The following is a 21759-nucleotide window of genomic DNA, read 5'->3' on the forward strand; positions in this document are numbered from 1 at the left end:
TAACGTTCCTACGTTTGCCTTTAGCCATCTGGTTCTCCCAGGAGTTAGATGGTCTTATTGTCACTGGCTAGAGCTTCAACCTACTGTGGATCTTTAAGGTTATTTCTGCAACACTGGATAATTGGGTTTCTTCTGGCACAGATTATTGATATTCTGGCTTCCTCTTTTGTGCCTTTGGAGCCCTTCTCAATCTTGCCTCAAGCAATGCTATACTTAGCTTGTCAAGGTCAACCAGGTATTCTCTGTCTGCTCTATTATGGAGGGAAGAAGTTGTGGTGGGAGTCACTCCCTCTGTTGATTCTCACATAGGATGCAGGTCCTATGATGGACTGGCTTGCAGATGAACCGCCTATGTGCTCAGTTCCTGAGTGCAGGCAGACCCCTGGCGGTTTGCACCACCAGAAATCTAAGACTCAGGGTGTTACAGTACCTAGTGATCCTTTTGTGTCCCTGCAGACAGCAAATATGGCTGAGAGGCTTCTCTCCTTCCACAGCTTCCGGAGCCAGGCGGGCTGACAGACAAAAGCCGCCTAGGTGCTCAGTTCCTGAGTGCAGGCAGACCCCTGGCGGTTTGCACCACCAGAAATCTAAGGCTCAGGGTGTTATGGTACCTAGTGATCCCACTGTGTCCCTGCAGACCGCAAATATGGCTGAGAGGCTTCTCTCCTTCCACAGCTTCCCGAGCTTGGCGGGCTGGCAGACAAAAGCCGCCTAGGTGCTCAGTTCCTGAGTGCAGGCAGACCCCTGGCGGTTTGCACCACCAGAAATCTAAGACTCAGGGTGTTACAGTACCTAGTGATCCTTTTGTGTCCCTGCAGACAGCAAATATGCCTGTGGGGCTTCTCTCCTTCCACAGCTTCCCGAGCCCGGCGGGCTGGCAGACCTTGAATTCTTTTTGTAATCTAGATACAAAACCATTTCAGGTGTATTGTATGCACTTATCAAAAGTGAGGCTAAAGATTACTAGTATTTCAAACCAACATGAAAGACTGAATAGCTTTAACATATACAATTATTTTTGATTTCAGTTTTTTTCTGGGGATGAAAGTGGTGGAAAAAATCACTTCTTCTACAATCAAGAGAGATTAATAGTTAATAATTATTCAGCTTAATTAACCAGTGTAATTATTTGAATGAATATTTTTATCTATTTTTGCAGTGTCAAGTTTAATTATACAATTTCTCAAACAACTGGACCAATTTTCAGTGAAGGTCAGGCTAGAAGTATATATGAAATGATTTCACGTACATGAAGTTTCTTGGACATAATCTAATATTGCCAACCATAACTGATAATAATAAGTGGATATTAACCTAGAAAACTGGAATACCCAAAACATAATCTACACATCAAATGAGTACAAGAAGAAAGGAGGAGTGGCCCTTGTTCTGGAAAGACTCAGTGAAGTAGTATTCGGCAAAACCAGTACGGGGATGTGGGCAGGGGTGGGTGGGAGGACAGGGGGAGATAAGGGGGCTTATGGGACTTTCAGGGAGTGGGGGGCTAGAAAAGGGGAAATCATTTGAAATGTAAATAAAAAATATATCGAATAAAAATAAAAGTAAAAAAATATATGATAGGTAAGAGTAGGTGCTATTGTTTCTTATCAGTTAGTAAACTGTGTGGAGTTCAACCTCCTAGTATAAAATAAACTGTGACAAGGACAATTTATTAAATAACCTGTTTTAGTTATTGGGAACAGAAAGCATAGATTTATAGCATGTTGCTGTGGAATGTGATCTGGTGAACTTGATGTTTATGAAGACTTTGTATCAATTGTAGTTGTTAGACTTAGGTGAGACGCAGAGTTATAGAATCGAATGGAAGGCAATCCAAGTGCTGTAGAAATGGCTAGAATTTGAGAGTAGAGTGGAGCAATGGAGGGAGTTTCACAGAGAGAACTCCAACAGAGTCTGAGTCCAACAGAGTTTGGCAACAACTCCAAACAGAGTCTGAGTCTAAATGCAAAGAAGCCTTGCATGGAAACTGTTTTCCAGAATGGCTGCCTACAAAGGGTGACCGAGGAACAGTGAGCTGACGTCTCAGGTTACTGGAAGATTATTATAAAACCTGAAATCTCAGTGAGAGTTTATGAACTGACAAATTACCATTGAGACCACAAAACAGCAGTTATATCTGGAGGGCACTCAAACCATGGAATTGACTCAAGGAAGACACAGTCTAGAATCTACCATCAGTGGGATCTGCCAAAAAGTCTATTGTACATGAACAAAACAAAACAAACAAAACCCACCTCAGAATACTTGAAGAATTATAGTAAAATGCCAAAATCTTATCATCAGGGTATCCTGTGAACAGAAAATAATACTTCAAGTTTTACATAACTTTCTGATCTAACCAAGGGAAAACATTAAGTAACTGTTTTTTTCATGTACTGAATAGTGAAGAAAGTTTTTTCTTCTGTTGATAAAGATAATAGAAGAAAATTCTTAAATATATAAAACATAAACGCATGTTGGAGGGTAAACATTGAGGACAATATTTTATATGATTACCTTTTTAATTGTAAGATATATTAAACTGTTTAAATTCAGTTGATAATGGTACTGTGGATGAATATATAGCAGAGACATATATGTAATAGTGTGTAATATCTGAAAAAGAATGAGGTCCTTATGTCACATATGAGTTCATATAATGTTAACTCAGGGTACGCAGGGTTGCATTCAGACTGCACAGTCTGACCCCTTAAAAAAAAACAAGTATGACTGACGATGTGATAGGAAATCAATTTACCTTTCTGTAAAATATAATTAAAAAGTTATACAGAACCAGTAACATGAAAACAAATATGAAATGTGACAAATCTATAAAAGACTCAAGGTGGGAGATGAAGGGTCAAATTATTTATTATTTATATTAACTGAGGGAAGCCAAAAGGTAGCTTATAAGAGTGAAAAAAAATTCAAAATGAAAGATAAATTCAAATTGACATTTTTAAAAAGTTAAAACTCTGAATTTAACCAAACATGATGTAAAATAACTAATTCCAGTGGAAGGCAGAGGCAGATGGATCTCTATGAGTTTGATGCCAGGCTAATCTACAAAGTGAGTTCTAGTTTAGCCAGGAATTCATATGTAGACTGTTTAAGAAAGTCAGTGAGTGTTCAATGTTGAGGAGTATTATGCAGATATATAGAATTTATAATTTTACCTGAGTGTAGAAATGAACATGTTTTTACTTTAAAAAATTAGTAAAGAGAGAAATGGGAATACAGAAATAAATTGTTAAATAGAGGACTGATAAAACAAAAATCAAAGTTCCTAGAATAGAAAATGGAAAAACAGTAACTTAGAGTATGCTGTGTTAAATATCAATTATATTACAAATATACTGCTTAGAAAATCACACACAATGTAAATACAAACTAATACTTTATACCTAGCCTACTATTCAGGCCAAAATAAGACATGGAATTGGAAGAGAATTTACAGCCACCACTTTACTAGGCCAATATAATCTCTAACTGCATTCTAAGCATGTCCTTTTACTCACAGATAAGTTTAGTCCTCACTCCCCATCATGGAAACTTCCTCTGTAGCAGAGAGAGACCACTACATTGAGGAAGTGATGGGGTGCAATGATTATGGAGCTTATTATAAGATTATATCACCTAGCAATGTCAGAAGCTACGCATACAAAGTCTCACCAACATGGCTGCCCAAACACAAACTGAATAGGGACATCAAAAGTACACATGCCAAAGAAGGCAAGAGAAAACCTAGAAGGCCTCAACCCTATACAAAGAACTAAAGGCTGCCAAGGAATACTACAAGAAGAAGTTTTCCCCAGGAACAAGCCCGTCAATAGGTTATCCAATACCAAATTGTCAGCCTTGAAAATATTCATAAAAGAAAGAGTATACAGAGTGAGCAAGTTATGTTCTGGAATTTATATATGCATACATACAAGTATGCAATGACAATGAGAGTGCGTGTGCGTGTGCATGTGCGTGTGCATGTGTGTGTATGTTTGTGTTTGTGTGTTTGTGTGTGTGTGTGTGTGTGTGTGTGTATGTGTTCCAAAACTCAGCTATATTTCATAGCCATGACAATACATTTTTCTTGTGGGGGGATTTTTATTTATTCCTTAATGAAACTAACCAAAACATTTAATAAACATTCACTTACTTGATCAACAATTTTAAATCTTGAGTTAATTTTAACTGTATGAATATAAAATTGTTCTGATTAAATTTTCATATCAAGAAAAACAAAATATTTTTCATTATTTACAAATATAAACTAATTTTTGTTATAGCAATAAGATTCTGACAAACCAAAAATTATAATATGAAATTATGTTATAATTTCAATAAAGGTTTTAGTCTTGAGAGTAATGAAAACCAAATTATAAAGGTACATATTAGGAGAGGAAATTGTCTGTGCATGTGTGTGTGTATGTGTGTGTGTTACAAATAAATAAAAATCAAGATCTACTCTCAATGATACCTTGGTCAAGGAAGAAATAAAGAAAGAAATTAAGGACATTTTAGAATTTAATGAAAATGAAGGCGCAACATTTCCAAAATTGTGGGACACAATGAAAGCAGGGTTAATAGGAAAACTTATAGCTCTGAGTGCCTTCAAAAAGAAACAGGAAAGAGCATAGACTAGCAGCTTATCAGGTGAAGGCTCTAAAACAAAAAGAAGCAAATACACCCAAGAGGAGTAGATGGCAGGAAATAACCAAACTCAGGGATGAAATCAGCCAAGTAGAAACAAAAAGAACTGTACAAAGAATCAGCCAAACCAGGAGCTTGTTCTTTGAAAAAACCAACAAGATAACCCTTAGCAAAACTAAGAGGGGATGGAGACAGTATCCAAATCAGCAAAATTAGAAATGAAAAGGAGACATAACAACTGATACTGAGGAAATCCAAAAAATCATCAGATCCTACTACAAAAGTCTATACTCAATAAAAGTGGAAAATCTAGAAGAAATGGACAATTTTCTGGATAGATACCAGGTACCAAAGTTAAATCAGATCAGATAAATGATCTAAACAATCTCATAGCCCCTAAAGAAATAGAACCAGTCATTAATAGTCTCCCAACCAAAAAAAAAAAAAAAAAAAAAAAAAAAAAAAAAAAAAAAAAAAGCCCAGGAACAGATGGGTTTAATGCAGAGTTCTATCTGACCTTCAAAGACTTAACACCAATACTCTTCAATGATTCCACAGAATAGAAAGAGAGGGAACATTACCCAACTCGTTTTATGAAGTCATGATTACTCTGATACCTAAAGCACACAAATACCCAACAAAGAAAGAGAACTTTCGACCAATTTCCTTTGTGAATATCAATGCAAAAATACTCAATAAAATTCAAGGATGCGGGGATGGTTCAATATATGGAAATCCATTAATATAATCCACTATATAAACAAACTCGAAGAAAAAAGCCACATGATCATTTCATCCAATGCTGAAAAAGCATTTGACAAAATGCAAAACCTCTTCATGTTAAAAATCTTGGAAAGTTCAGGAATTGAAGGCCCATTCCTAAACATAATAAAAGCAATATACAGCAAGCCAGCAGCCAGCATCAAACTAAATGGAGAGAAACTTGAAGCAATCCCATTGAAATCAGAGACTAGACAAGGCTGTCTACTCTCTTCCTACCTGTTCAAATAGTACTCAAAGTTCTAGCCAGAGAAATTAGACAACAAAGGAGGTCAAGGGGATTCTAATTGGAAAGGAAGAAGTCAAAGTATCACTGTTCACAGATGATTGTATACTTAAGTGACCCTAAAAATTCTACCAGAGAACTCCTAAACCTGATAAACAACTTCAGCAAAGAGGCTGGATAAAAAAAAATTAACTTAAACAAACTAGTAGCCTTTTTTACTCATAGGATAAACAGGCTGAGGAAGAAATTAGGGAAATGACACCCTTCACAATAGTCACAAACAATATAAAATACCTTGGTATGACTCTAACCAAGAAAGTGAAAGATTTCTATGACAAGAACTTCAAGTCTCTGAAGAAAGAAGCTGAAGATCTCAGAATATGGAAAGATCTCCCATGATCATAGATTGGCAGTTATTTGTGTATGTGTGTTGTGTGTGTGTGTGTGTGTGTGTGTGTGTGTGTGTGTGTGTGGCACAAACCTTTAGTCTCACCAAATGGAAGACAGAAGCAGGCAGACAACTGTAAATTAGAGTCCAGCCTGGTTTATAGAATGAGTTCCAGGGTAGCAGTTGTATGTCATTGGTACAGAGACAGGCAGGAAGATCAGTGAAATAGCATTGAAGATCCAGAAATGAAATAACACAACTATGGTCACTTGATCTTTGACAAAGGAGCTAAAACCATCCAGTGGAAAAAAGATAGCATTTTCAATAAATGGTGCTGGGTCAACTGGCAGTCACCATGTAGAAGGATGCAAATTAATCCATTTTTATCTCCCTGTACAAAACTCGAGACCAGGTGGATAAAGGACCTCCACATAAAACCAGATACACTAAATCTAATAGAAGAGAAAGTGGGGGCAGAACCTGAAGCATATAGGCACAGGGAAATTTTTCCTGAATAGAACACTGATAGCTTATGCTCTAAGATCAAGAGTGACAAATGGGACCTGATTTGCAAAGCTTCTGTAAGGCAAAGAGCACTGTCAGTAGGACAAAATGGCAACCAACTGATTGGGAAAAGAACTTTATCAAGCCTATATCTGATAGAGGGCTAATGTCCAATATATACAAAGAACACAAGAAATTAGACTCCAGAGAACCAAATAACCCTATTAAAAATGGGGTACAGAGCTAAACAAAGAATTCTCAAATGAGGAATACCAGATGGCTGAGAACCACCTAAAGAAATGTTTAATATCCTTAGTCATCAGGGAAATGTGAATCAAAACAACCCTGAGATTTCACCACACACCAGTCAGAAGGGCCAAGAATCCCCAAAAACTCAGGGAAAAGCAAATGCTGGAGAGGATGTGAAGAAAGAGGAACATTCCTCCATTGCTGATGGGATTGCAAGCTGGCAAAACTACTCTGGAAGTCAGTTTGGCAGTTCATTAGAAAATTGGACAGAGCACTACCAGAGTACCCATCTATACCACTCCTGGGCATATATCCAGAAGATGATCCAACATGTAATAAGAACACATGCCCCACTATGTTCATATCAGTCTTATAATAACCAGAAGCTGGAAAGAACACTGATGTCCTTCAACAGAGGAATGGATACAGAAAATGTGGTACATTTACAAAATGGAGTACTACTCAGCTATTAAAAACAATGAATTTATGAAATTCTTAGGCAAATGGATGGAGCTAGAAAATATCATCCTGAGTGAGGTAACACAATCACAAAAGAACACACATGGTATGCACTCGCTGAAAAGTGGATTTTAGCCCAGAAGCTCAAAACAGCCAAGATACAACTCACAGACCACATGAAGCTCAAGAAGGAAAACCAAAGTGTCGATACTTTGATCCTTATTGAAAAGTGGACCAAAATACCCATGGCTCAGAGCCAACCAACAGAATGAACATAGTGTTCCCAGTGGAGCAGCTTCTCAAAATACCCAAGGAGTTGAAGAGGTTTGCAGCCCTGTAGGAGGAACAATACTATGCATCAACGAGTATTCCCAAAGCTCCCAGGGAATAAACTACCAACCATAGTACACATGGAGGGACCAATGGTTCCAGCTACATATGTAGCAGAATATGACCATTTCAGACATCAATGAGAAGGGAGACCATTGGTGCTGTGAAGGCTCTATTCCCCAGAATAGGGAAATGCAAGTCAGAAAATTGGGGGGGGGGAGAGTAAGCAGGGGTGGGGTTGAGGTGGGGTAGGGAAATTTTCGGGGGAGGTTATGTGGAAATGTAAGTAAGGCTAATATCTAATAAAAATATTAAGATCTATAAGTTTGTTGATGGGTAAGTTTTGAAGCAGATGACAGTTTGGGAATGTTCACCTATGTTACTATGTGAAAAAAATCTAATATTTGATGGATCAAGGATTCAGACATGTCGGATCTATAATATATTCTAAGAATGCATCCTAATTTGAGATATCTCTTCTATAAAGATTAAAGATAAATTGAATAGATATAAATCTTAATTAGATTGGTGTTTATTTTAATGTAGTATTAAACTAGGATATAAATCTTCAAAGAGCGATTAATGTCAACATCTACTTTACCAGTATAACTTTCATGAGAATATGATCTCATAAATTTAGAGAGGATCTATCAGTAGCAAAAAAGATGCCTTGTAAACCAGAATAAAGTCACATATACCACATGTATTGATGGGATTACAAACCCAATATTTGTAAGATTTGTTTTGATGATTTTAGATGTGCACTAAAGATTCTGCATCTCCAATAAATAGATCTCTAAATCTTCAACTTACATGCCATGTTCTGTTATAAAAGTAAGCTAACAAAAATAAAGAAATTTTATCTAATTTTAAATTGAAAAATGAAATGAATATATTAATATAACATAATTAATATATATCAAACAAATTAATAATATATTCCTTGTATATTATTTATAAATATATCATATATATTAATATAATTAATATATAAAGCAAATTTTAAAAACTCAAAAAGTTCTCTTATTTCTAAAGCTATTAGAAAAAATACAAGTGTTCATTACACATATCCTATAGGAGACATTTAAAAAGATGAGGCATATGAAAGATATGATGATCATGCCTTGAGTCTAAACTCATCCTGGAATTCAGAATTTTGGATGCACCACATAAAGTTTCTAACTCGGCTGACTCATCTTCAAATAGAAATTATGTTATCTATGCTGTTCTTCCTAATGGTTCTAAAGGACTAATATAAAAAGTTTGTTCTAAATGAAAACAGGAAGATTATTTGTTGTAAAACATTTGGATATGCAAATGAGGAAAAAGCACAAAGAAACACACCTAGGGAGTCAAAGATCCATCTAAGATAGACACTTTATTAGAAACCAACTTCAGGAAGATAATCATGTGGAGGTTAAATAATTCTGACTATCATCCTGGAAAGTTTCAAATTAGTAAGACTTGCCTAAAAACCAAAGCCAACACAAATAACCCCCCCCCCTCCAACTAATCCTCTTTTGGATAATTTAGCTGTACTTTATCATCATGAAATGTTACACTTATCTAGATTATTAGAAAAACAAAAATAGTTTTTGTTCAGTGATAGATCCTTCAGTGATTCCAATAACAACAATAAAATAAAAAAGTAAATTTATTGATGAGATCAATGTAAATGTGTATAGGCAACAAACAGTAAGATCAAACACATGCAAAATACTTGAAGCAGTATTAGTAACTTTAGTTTAAGTTATGTGATCCCTCTGAACAAGAAAGTGGATTCAAATTATCAAATCGAATAGAATTTGTGAACAATGCTTTACAATTAATATAGTTTGTCTGCCTCCTGTGACTTATGCCAAACATTAAGTGAGGAAATTGGTATGCATCATCCTGCTAGAAAACTGATATTTGAAAAATTGTGACTGAACTTTAATCAAAATGACAGCAGAAGATGAATTTTCAATTTTCTTGATGCTTGGCTGGTTGAAAGCAATTGTTTCCTTGGTCCCCTGAAGATAACATCCTTTTTCTGCTTATAGTAACACTGCACTCTTGTTTATCATGTTTATATTCTCTCTTAATTTGCCCTTCTTGATTTAGTTCTTCCCAAGCCCTTCAACATTGGAAGTGGCACATTTTACATTTTCTATTTGCATTCATTTAGGATTCCTGTTGGATGTTTAATAACATATACAATTACATCTACTCTCATGTGCACATGAGTATACACATATACACATACCCAAATTTAACTAATTTTTTTAAGATTTCATCTGTAATGTGAGATCCACATACCTTAAATTGACTTTTTATATGTCTAATAGACAAAAAAGGCCCTAAATAATTTGTCATTTTCCTTCTGTTCCACGTTCTCAATTCGTCCCTCATATACAAACAAAAGCAATTTCCAATTATATTAATATTTCTCCGCTTTTACCCTAAATATAATTTTCCACTTGATCAAGCTATATTTTCAAGCCTGACTCTTCCCTAATTACATTGATGACAAAGTATTTGCTAAAGATCCCAAACACACAATGCATTTGGTATGTGTTTATCTTTCAATAAATAATGATAATTATAGTATTGAGTATCATGTTAAATTTAATTCATTGTTAAACTTTTACTTCTTCTTGTAATAACCACAATAGTGCATTATTAAGGTTTTATAGGCTGTTATGAACTTCTGTTTGCGCATGGTGAAAAGGTTAAACAAGGCACAATGCTGAATCACAAACGTTTAAATACATGGATTAGAACCAAAAGCTCTAATGGATGCTCAAAATCAGATATCATAATCAAAAATGCAATAAAACACAATATTATTTAATCTACCACATTAAAAACATTATAACAAGACATGCTACTGTGGAGGGGGAAATTTATTGTGAATTTTCATCCTCAGACAAATAACTAAAACAATTATTGATTGCTAGAAGGCGAATTAGACTCTCCCAGAGCTGAGCATCCCTGGGTTGTTCAGTGAAGAGTGGTCATCACTGAATGTGTGTGTGTGTGTGTGTGTACATGTGAGTAACAAATATAATAAAAAAGGCAGACATCAACTTGTGTTTGGTGTCATGGGAGTAGTTTGAAGACATGAATCTGGAAAAAACTGGAGGGAGAAAAGGAAAGAGGATGTGATACATGTCCATTCCCAAGTGAGGACACTTCAATCCCACTTAGAAGAGAGAAGAAAATTATCACAGTAGGCAGAAGGAGGGAGGGATCTGTGTGGGAGATCAGAGGGAGAGGGAAAACAGGGGGATAGGGTCAGGTATGTGAGGAGACAGGAGAAAAGCCCAGAAGACCAGGAGAATGAATGGAAATATACAGCTGAGGGGCTTGAGGGCAGGGCAACCTCTAGAAAGTCCCTGAGACCTGGGATATGAGAGGCCTTCCAATACTCATTAGGGATGACCTTGGCCAAAATGCCTAACAGTGGGAAAATGGAACCTGAAGAAGCAACCTCCAGTAGAGAGACTGGGCCCCCAGGGGAGGGATGAGGTCACACACATACCTTCAAATTTTCTGAGTCAGAATTTTCCTGTCTAAAAAAAAAAATGCAGAGATGAATGTCGAGGAGAGACTGAAGGAAAAGCCATCCAGTGAATGGCTATCTTGGGATCAATCCCATTTGGGTCAGACACCAAACCCTGACACTACTACTGATACCATGTTGTGTTTACAGACAGAAGCTTAGCATGGCTGTTCTTTGAAAGGTTCTACATCAGCTGATTGAGGAAGATATAAAAATTTACAGTCAACCATTGGACTGAAGTTGGAGACCCCTATTGAAGAGATTGTTCAGAGAAGGATTTCAGGAACTGAAGGGGACAGCAAACCCATGGAAAGAACAACAATGCCAACTAACCTGGACTCCTCAGTACTCACAGACACTAAACCACCAACCAAAGAACATACACGGGCTGGTCAATACTGCTGGGCACATATGTAGCAGAGGTCTGCCTTGTCTAGCCTCTGTGGGAGAGGATGCACCTAATCCTGTAGACACTTGATGCTCCAGGGAAGAAGGAAGATGGAGGTGATGTGGTAGGAGTGGTGGGTGGATGGAGAGCATCCTCTAGGAGGAAAAGGGGATGAGAATGAGGTGAAAAATCTGGGAGGGGCAACCAGGAAAGGGGACAACATTTGGAATGTAAATAAATGAAATAATTTAATTTTAAAAATTCAAAAAATTCTATTACAATTAAAATAATTGTTTTGAAAAAGTCCCAAGTTGCATTCATAAAACAGGAAATTATATTCTCTCTATACATGCAGAAATGCTACTGAGAAAGGGGGTGGAAATTCATTCACTGATCTAGTAGGAATCATTAAGTGATTAAACTCATTCACACAGCTAGTAGGGATCATTAAGTGATTACAAAAGGATTTGTAAGGCCAACAGAAGATGCTAAGAGTTTCTGAGCAATGCACAGGACTTCCTGGGAACACTGAGAGAAGCTGTGTTCTCAGCTGGGAAACACCACAATATAAAGGTGACATTTACATGAAACTAAGTGTAACCATCATTATGTTCCCAGCAGGAATTTTAATGAAATTTGATGGCTGATGATTAAGTTCATCCAGAAGAAAAATAATGCATAACTGACAAAATGTTTCCTAGCCACAGATAATGAGAAACCGTCTCTACTAGTTGTAAGAATAACCTTTAAAGCTGTAGTGTGCATCTTCATAAGTAGATCAGTAGGGCAGAATAGAGATAAATCAAATAAAGGCATTTTCTAGTGCATAATAGAGGACCAGTGATGAAATGGACTACTCATATTACGGGATTGAGATCTATTGGCAATTCATGAAGAGAGAGGACCAGATGGAGTAAGAACATAGGAAAGGAGGAATGTATGGGGAGGGGTGGGGTAAGAGAGAAAATGAAGACAATTCCCATCTAATGCTATACAGTGAAACTCAGGAATGTTCCAAATTTCTTTCTCCTATACTTCTTAACAAATTAAGCCATAGGAATTTTTTAATTCTTTCAGTAGTTTGTATATTCACCATAGATCTAACACATATTACAATCTTCATGGAGAAAAGGGGTTAAAAAAAAAAAACTCCAGGTCCTGAGATAATCCAGAAACTGCATCTCTGAATGTTGTACATGCTGAACTCTGTAGAGACTAGACAGCCCACAGGAACTACAGAGTTACTCATCCACACCCTTGTACAAGAGAGTCAGGGGCTCATCAGACCCACAGAAGACAGAGCACATCAGCTATATTACTCTTTCTGCTCAGTCTCTGTAACACTAATTAGAAACAACAAACACTTGTTTTACATAAAATTCTAGTGCATGAGAATACCCAAATAGTTATTGCTAAATGATTTGTTTTAACATTTAAAAGCAATACAAAATTTATCTAAGTTTCATGTAATTAATAATACCATTGAACAATGGGATTAAGGTAAATTTTAATATCAAAATGGAGATTGCAGTCCCATTAAAACATCACTACACAATATATAGTAATTATTGAGAGTAAGGGTCAAATTCACATGGAGAAAACAATTTCACAGAAGAGCAGATCTGGACAACTACTTGTGGCTAGAAAAAAGTATAAATCACTTAAATAATCTCAGATAAGTGATATGGTAATGTAAGGGTGATTGCTTCCTCTGAACTAAGGAACTCAGCAAGTAAGAAGATTAGCTATTGGAAGGATAAGGCCAGAGGGTCTCTAGAAAGAGCAGTGACAGTTCCTCTCACAATGACCAATCATCAACCAGTAAACAACACTAAAGCTATTAAGTGACATAACAGTACAAATTTCCCTGAAGTGAATTCAAACACTTGTAGGATCTCCAGTCATGACATTACATCATCAACAGTAGAAAAGCATCAGGGTGTTCTTTGACTCCTTAACAGTTTATGGTAACCGCCAGTGCTAAGTAGACAACTATTTGTGAGACAAATCTTCACATATCTGAAGAAAAAAGAAGTACCATCATTGGTATTCCCAGAAAACATTGAAAACAGCAAGGAGACAGGGTAGATAATTCAGTAATTGACACATGAGCACAAGGTGTTATCAGAATGCTGGATGCCTACAGGATTGACCACAGCAAATGAAAAGCTAAGGATGGTTGTGCTACTACTACCTACCAAACAGAATCAAGGCCACAGTGTTGGGGAGTAAACCAGCAAAGCAGAACACATATATTGACTATGACAAAATTAAATTGATAACAGTACAAAAGGACTGAATGTGAGGAGAGAGGAGAAGAGATTTGAGAGGAGATAATCATCTCAATTTACAGGGCAGGGAGCTAACAAATGCTCTGTGACATTAATCACGAGGCTAATGCGTCCAGCTCCTCAATCATATTCACAATCATTAATTCTCAACCATAAAGCCGGGTTTAAAAATTCTATTACACTAAAAAATGTATTTGAGCTAGCAGTTTTTCAATTGACTTTGGGTTTTCCTGTTAAATGCCATATTAATTTAAAATAGCGGGTAGATGAGTCTCTTTACAAATGATTTTATTTTGCAGACATTTAATAATAATACTTTGATGATGATAATAAGATGTTAGGGTATTGTTGCTATTATTTAATGTAATGACTTATATATATATATATATATATATATATATATATATATATATATATATATATATATATACATTTATGTACATATATAAAATTAGAAATTTGACTTTAAAACAATACTATAAACAGTATTATAAAATATCTCCCATTTTAAACATCCAGTTGAAAAATTATAATGATCATGATGTTGATGAATTAATTATGTAATTTTATAGTATTTATTTGTATAAATCAATATGTGCAGGGGAATTGGTATCTACATGGGAGGTGTTGCTGTGGTCAGTGAGAAAGACAGAAAATGAACTTAACATGCTATTACATAGGGGTAAAAGTTACTTTCTTTTGAAAGCCTTTCCCATGTCTTAATTATGAGCTCTATAAAGACTCCAACACACAAAGCACAGAACTAACAGTAAATATGCATTGAGATAGGATCATAGGAGTGGACCCACATGCATGGACCAGATGACTAGAGCCTTCCTTGTTCATACTCTGTTCACATAGAAGTCAAATGACTCAAAACTACTGCCTTTCAGTCAATAGTCTGGAGTTGGAATTATCTGAGAGTAGCTGTTTGGGAATAATTAGTAGACTGTAAACACAGTTCTGAGATTCCTGTCAAATGTAAATATCATTGACTGAGGAAAAAATTTAAACAATACAATATCATAGTTCAGTTACTCTCACATGGCTACAGGTTCAATTCAATAGCACAATGCAAATTTTATTGGTTACATTCAGTTAAGATATATATTATTTATCCCATTAACATCCTGCATAGCGCTACCTTCAAATGTTATCATCTTAATTTCTTGATATTCAAAGATTTTTGTCATAATATTAGAATATAAGCCTTGAAGGTATATATGGAATCATTTTTCTTAGTTACCCAAAATACACAGCTTTTGTGTTTTTCTTAGCTGAAGAAAAATAATGCATTTAACTTCACAAACTGCTTAGTACTGCTTGATATTGTTCAAATGTAATGATTTATAATAGGGCATTGAATATATTCAGGGTAGAATATATACCAGGTATCTTTAAATATATTGTGTTATGGATGGCTTAGAAAGGTTTGATTTAAAAAATGAGTAGGATAAAAAGTTGTTTTGAAAGTAGAAGAAGGAACTTAAAGATTCATGGTAGTGGTATTTGTGTGTGTGTGTGTGTGTGTGTATGTGTGTGTGTGTGTGTGTGTGTGTGTGTGAGGGAGGTCAGGGTAGGTAGCAGGTGCTGCAGATGAGAGTAGTTTCCTAGAAAATTAAACTCAGGCTCTTTGTCATCAGGTTGGGTTTAATGTGTGTTTGTAGAAAGCAGTACTTTCTATTCAGAAGAAACGTTGCTTTCATGTGTTGGATTAAATTCATAAATAACCATAAAACCCAGACTAGCCAGGGAGTCATCATGGAACCCATTTTGGCCTTAAACCCATGGCAACAATCTTGCAACAGCCTGCTAAGCGCTAGGATTATGGGTTTGAGCCACAATGTCCTGCTACAAGAAAGTGATTTTAAATACTATCTGTTGGCTAAACAGAAAGAGACAGCAGGCTGAAATTAAGAGGGGAGATGTATGCAAAAATCAAAATAACATGATGTAATATTTCCAGGTAATTACACAATTTTAAGATAGTTTTTGAATTTAATAGATTTCTTATCTGAATATTATAGGATTTTCATAATTTTGTGTACATTTAAATACATGAAAATGTGTGAGAAGAATGGTCTGATAAGATGTCTTAGAAGGTAAAGTACTTACTGTTACACTGGACTATGTGTGTCCTATCTCCTCAACTCCATGTGTTGGAAAGAGAAAACTGACTCTCAAAACATGTCCCCAGCCTTGAAAGTCACACAATTCAGTGATGTGCACGCACACACACACACACACACACACACACACACACACACACACACACACTGACATGCAAATACAGAGATACAAAACAAGCAAAATATTGTAACAAAGATTAAGAAAATATATGGAAAAATACCTACAGACATATATCTCAAATTTTTTAATTAAAATTCCATTTCTAGTTTTATTGGTGACTTCTGTTTATCTTATGATGCTAAGATATTAGAATTTAGATACAGTTTTGCAATTATTAACTTGAAAATTAAAGAGAGAAATTGCATGCCTGACTTCATAAAACAATAAAATAAATTAGCATTACAGCCAGGATAAACAACTATATGTACTCAAGGGCAAGGGAATTGTAACAAGAAGTCTTAGAAGGTCAAGTACTTGTCACACTGGCCTGTTTGTGGTCTATCCTCTCAGCCCCTCATGGTAGAAGAAGAAAAGTGATTCCTAAAACCTGTCCTCAGACCTCAGAGTCACAAGAGTTCAGTGTTGTGCACACTGATTGATTATAAAATAGATATTGGCTTTATCCTGTTGAAGTACTAATTCTTTGTTGTATTCTGTTATCAGTCCAGATGTCTAGTCTGGACACTGAGGTTACCATCTCTCATCCTGCACTTTTCTTGCTAACTACTTGCAGGAAAAACCATGGGACATACAGATGACCAGTAGCAAAGAATGGAGATGTGACAGGGTGGTCATGTAGTGGTGGTGGTAGATGGTGGTAGTGGTAGTGGTGGTGGTGGTGGTGGTGATGGTGGTGAACTGTAGCTCTCAATCAATATAGCAGACTTTGGAGATGCTTGATCAGTGGAGATCAGATAGTCTGCATAGAAAGATTTGATGTCCAACAGCCACCACCTAATACACTCAGGTTACAATGTTGATATACTTTGTAGTATTTGGGCCAGAGATAAAATCAGTTCTCATCAATGTATTCAGAGAACAACTTTGGTTATATTCTCAAAAGTGCCCACTTAGGAAGATAAATTTTTAACCTTTTCGTTGGCAGAGGTCGTCACCATCTTTAACTTGTGTTCCCAGAGATACAATACAAATCAGCCTGGGTAACTTTAGAGGCAAGCTACCCTTGGTGTCTCTGGAGTATCCAGAAGTATGCATTTAAATGAGAAACAACAGTAACAACAATTCCCTGTGTCACTACATTTATCTCTTATCTAGGGGAAGTGTTTTTCTCATTTCTATCGAAAGTTTCTTTAATTTCACTAAACTATGTAATAGTGACATAGAAATTTGGAAAATTATTGGATCATGGAATACCCTGACATGTCTAAGTACTTTGGGTCCATTAAAACTATCTTAAACTTTAAAAAATTAGTTGTTTTTAAAGTTCAATCATGCACATCAGCTATAAAAATATGTCCTTATTGTTTTTTATCTGATTAAAATCTAGAAAATAATGTTAAATTAAATATATTCTATTAAAAGTATACTAAATGAAGTATAGTTGATATGCTGTATAGTTCATATATTATTGAAACTTGTTGATACAAATATCATAATTAAATTTTAAAAAATGAATCCTCTTGTTTTATTCTGATATTAGTAGAAACAAAGCTTGAGATAAATTATTTAAATGTTATTTTACTGTACATATTTCCTAATATATTATGTTGGTAATATTAAACATTATTATAATATAAAATAAGTTTATATGAAACAAATTTATTTCTGTCACTTTTAAATAATAATGTTTTCATTCTATCCTAATGAATTAATTTCAATGGATACATAGCAACAAAGGCGTTCTGATAGATTGGAAATATACTGACACCACAGACTATTTTCTACCTTCTAATTAAAAATCCTAAGCCAAAATGAGGAGGTGATTGGAGAAGGGATGGAGAAAAGAAGGTTTATGGGACATATGGGGAGGGGGGATCCGGGAAAGGGGAAATCATTTGGAAGGTAAACAAAGAATATAGAAAATAAAAATATTAAAAAAATGCTAACTATCACTAGCCACCAGGAAATGCAAATCAAAATGGGATATCAGTCATCTCATCTCGTTTATAATAACTTTACCAAGAAAACAGATAAGGATGAGAAGGAAGGGAAACCCATTCGCTACTGGTTGAAAACAATGTGGTAGCTCATATAGGAACAGAATTAATAATAAAAATAAATAAATAAATAAAGCTTTAGTCTTATTTTCTTTTAGCATGCTGCTAAGTGATACGGTATGTAGTATAAATACATTTTTACAAAGGGTAAATATTCTGGTATTGGTTAAAATATTGTATTTAATTTTATATTCAAACTTCTGTTCTCTTGGAAATGCATTTTACACTACAGGGAAAAATATATGATACTTTGAATGGATAGTTCACCCACATGTATGCTTCCTGAGAAAATAATTTAAAACTAATAAGCACCTTATTTTCAAATGCTACCATTGCATTTAACTTCAAGAGATTAAGAGGAACACAATTCATAGTGTAAAAGCAGCTAAGAGCTTCAGCTCAAGTGCTTTCTGATTTGCCAATTTAAAGCTAACTCTATTGTTCTTCAATTGATTCTTTTAGTTTCTTCAAATAAGTCTTTAGCTTAAAGAAATTGAATGCAAAAGGAAGGAGACAGGGAAATTTGATGCTCCTCTGATGAGTGAAAACATAAACTCTAAATTATCTTAGAGTAAGCCAAAGCCATATCACATACCTTTCGAGAATGAATTTCTTTCACATACAATGGTAGTAGAAACTCAGATATACCTTCAAGTCGGATTCCCTTCTTGGTGACTCTCAGATTCCCCATACCATCCTACAAGCAATGAAATATAGTTCACTTTTAGGATAAGAAGAGAATGCGTAACTGGCCATAATTTTCTTAGGGCTAAATTAAGAAAATAGTGAGCTCAAATGATGATTTAAGGAAAAACAACAACAACAACAACAAAAACTAAAAACAAAACAAAACAAAACAAAAAAACAGTTATTGGAAAGATCACAGCATTTTGTATCCAATAGAGGGCACTGTTTTGCATGCTAAGGGGAGGCAGGTGATAAAAATCCTGATGGGTCTTCCAAATTTGATAAGAATCTATTATTTTCTGTGAATAAATATTTCCTTCATATATTAGTTCAACTCTTTGTTAGATGTGACGCTAGCTATGTGATTATTAACAAACATTTGCTGAGGTCTAATGATATTGTTACAAGTATAAAGCTAATGATATTAATTACATATATAAAGCTTATCCAATAATTTTATTTGTATAATAATTTCAACCACTAATTAATAATTGGTATTGGAAAACCTGGTTCATTTGAACAAAAATCATGAAATACATATTTTACTTGACAAATATTTGCTTCTGGGGAGATGAATACAGTTAAAAAGAATGTTGATGAGGCAGAATTAAATCAGGATTGAATGGAATTGAATTGGAACACATATCCCATGTATAGTAACAAAGTGAGAAACCAACTATATAAAAATATTGAAAATTATTTTAAACAAGACATTATTGCGGGGGAAGGGCCAATGGTCACTTTAATGATATTTGCTTCTGGCTCATGTTTGGGTTGTCTAATTGGGAATATTTGAAGGGGAAACAGCTATAGATATATGTTGTCTGGAACATTCATTGGCAAGGAACACAGTGATTGCTGTGCTAAATGTGAAGATATAAAAGAAGAAATATAAAATGTATTTAAACAGGTCATTGATTTGTAGTATGTTTCAGGACAGCATATCCAGCACAATTATTGTAAAGGGCTGAAAGCTGTGAATAACATAGTACTTCGGATAAGTATGTGATATGTCATGAAAGAAAACTGTATACGTTTGATGAGTAATTTCATTGATGAGGCAGAAAATATTAGTATTTATCACTTTTTCTGGCCTTCAAAATCATGAGTAAAAGATATTGTATAAAGAAGAAAAGTAAAATTATAGGTAAATTTCATGAGTGGCTTGCAGCATTTTCGAGTTAATCAACCAGAACATCTGCAGAAAACAATGTAGAAGTAATGCATGATTAATCTATCATGCAGGTAACTGTTAGCTTCAACATACAAATATATATTTAAAATTAAAGAGAACTTTTTGGATAAGTATTGGTCATGTGGTTGGGAATTTGCCTGGGTAAATGTTTGAGTGTAGTGTATACATGTCTGTGTATGCATATGCATGTATGTTGGCACATCTTTGTATTTAATTTTATATTCAAACTTTTGTTCTCTTGGAAATGCATTTTACACTTAAGGGAAAATATACAATTCTGTGAATGGATAATTCACCCACATGTATGCTTGTAAATATATTGATGCCATAGACTACTCTCTACCTTCTAAATAAAAATCTTAAGCCAAAATGAGCCATCAAGAAGCTTCAGTCTTATGTTCTTTTAGCGTGTTGCTAAGTGATAAAATATGTAGCGTTTTTTTAGTGACACTGGAACTCACAGAATCTGGCTATACTAGAATCTGCCTCAGGCTCCCTTGTCTCCACTTCCAAATTGCTAGGATTATGATCAAGCACTCTGCACACCTGGCTTTTATATAGATTATGGGATGCAAACGCTACTCATCACACTTCTGAGTCACACGTTTTATCTAATTTATCTAGGGTGCCATCTCCTTCCCCTGCCCTAGAGACATTTCAATGATAAAAGAAGAATTAAGCAAACATGGTGACATGAGCTTCTATCTTCTATATGTAGAAAGAATATCAGTGAGGTAATATAACATTGTGATTTTATGGGAAGTGACCCATGAGAAACAAAGAATGAGAAAGAATGAATTAGAAACAATGGTGAGAGAAAGAGAAAGAGGAAGCTATGTTACTAGGGGGAAGGAGGAGGAGAGAATTTTATGAAGTGATTGTGAAATGGCAAACTTCAGTATTCCCATGGGATCTGAAATAATTTCTAAATGAATGAAACTAAAATTTGCTAGACAGGAACAAATTCACAGAAATAAGTGCAGAAACAGAGGTAGGACACATATGCCTTGCATGGACACCAACTAAAAATAAGTACCTTTATATGAAAAATGAATTATCAATGAAAATTATGATGACAAACAAGTATATTTTATACATTTGTCATTTAACTGAAACAAGAGACATTTTACATTTAAAAGAGAAAGCCTTAAGGATGTATTATTCTTAAGTAGTAAAAAATTATTTTCCTTTAAAACATCTATTCTTCCTTAATAAACACTGACACAGTTTCAGTTTATTCCTCATTGAAAAGCAAAATAACACCTTAAAGTGAGAGAAAAAAGCAGACATAGCAAAAGGAGATTTAAAAATAGTAATATAATAATATTCTGGGCAAGTTAAATATGAGAACTGTAAAGAAAACTTTATCATCAGAAAATACAACTTTGTGTTTTATATTGTTCAGGGTGTGGGAATTTGAGTGGATTTTTCTCGATATAATGATGCTTAAGAAGACACTAATACTGTTTGTAAAGCTAAGACGACAGGAAGAATTCTCAGGAATCCAGACAGATAAGATAGCTAGAATAACTAACATAAAATATTTTAAATCAGGGATTTTCTTGGCTAACCTCACAGTCAATGTCTATATATATATTGTCGATTGCCTGCTGAAAAAGATGTATTCCAAAATCCTCTCCACCATTTCTGTGGAAATATCAAATGTCCTTTCTACAGCTTCTAAGGACAGACAAAACAAATTCTATCATGAATGTCATTCTTTTTCTAAGTTTACCTTAAAATTCTTTAATAATAATCATTATA

General features: G+C 34.9%; 1 protein-coding gene across 2 annotated transcripts in view; it reads right to left on the bottom strand.

Moving 5' to 3' along the window:
• The window catches only part of Sgcz (sarcoglycan zeta), a 432264-nt gene that overhangs the window by 180973 nt on the left and 229532 nt on the right, over positions 1-21759 (bottom strand). For both annotated transcript variants that reach the window (XM_052162264.1, XM_052162263.1), the window contains exon 2: positions 18709-18810. In XM_052162264.1, coding sequence (XP_052018224.1) covers positions 18709-18810 — 102 coding nt within the window. The remainder of the gene's footprint in view (positions 1-18708; positions 18811-21759) is intronic.

Source organism: Apodemus sylvaticus, chromosome 18, assembly GCF_947179515.1.
Source record: "Apodemus sylvaticus chromosome 18, mApoSyl1.1, whole genome shotgun sequence".
Classification (NCBI taxonomy): domain Eukaryota; kingdom Metazoa; phylum Chordata; class Mammalia; order Rodentia; family Muridae; genus Apodemus; species Apodemus sylvaticus.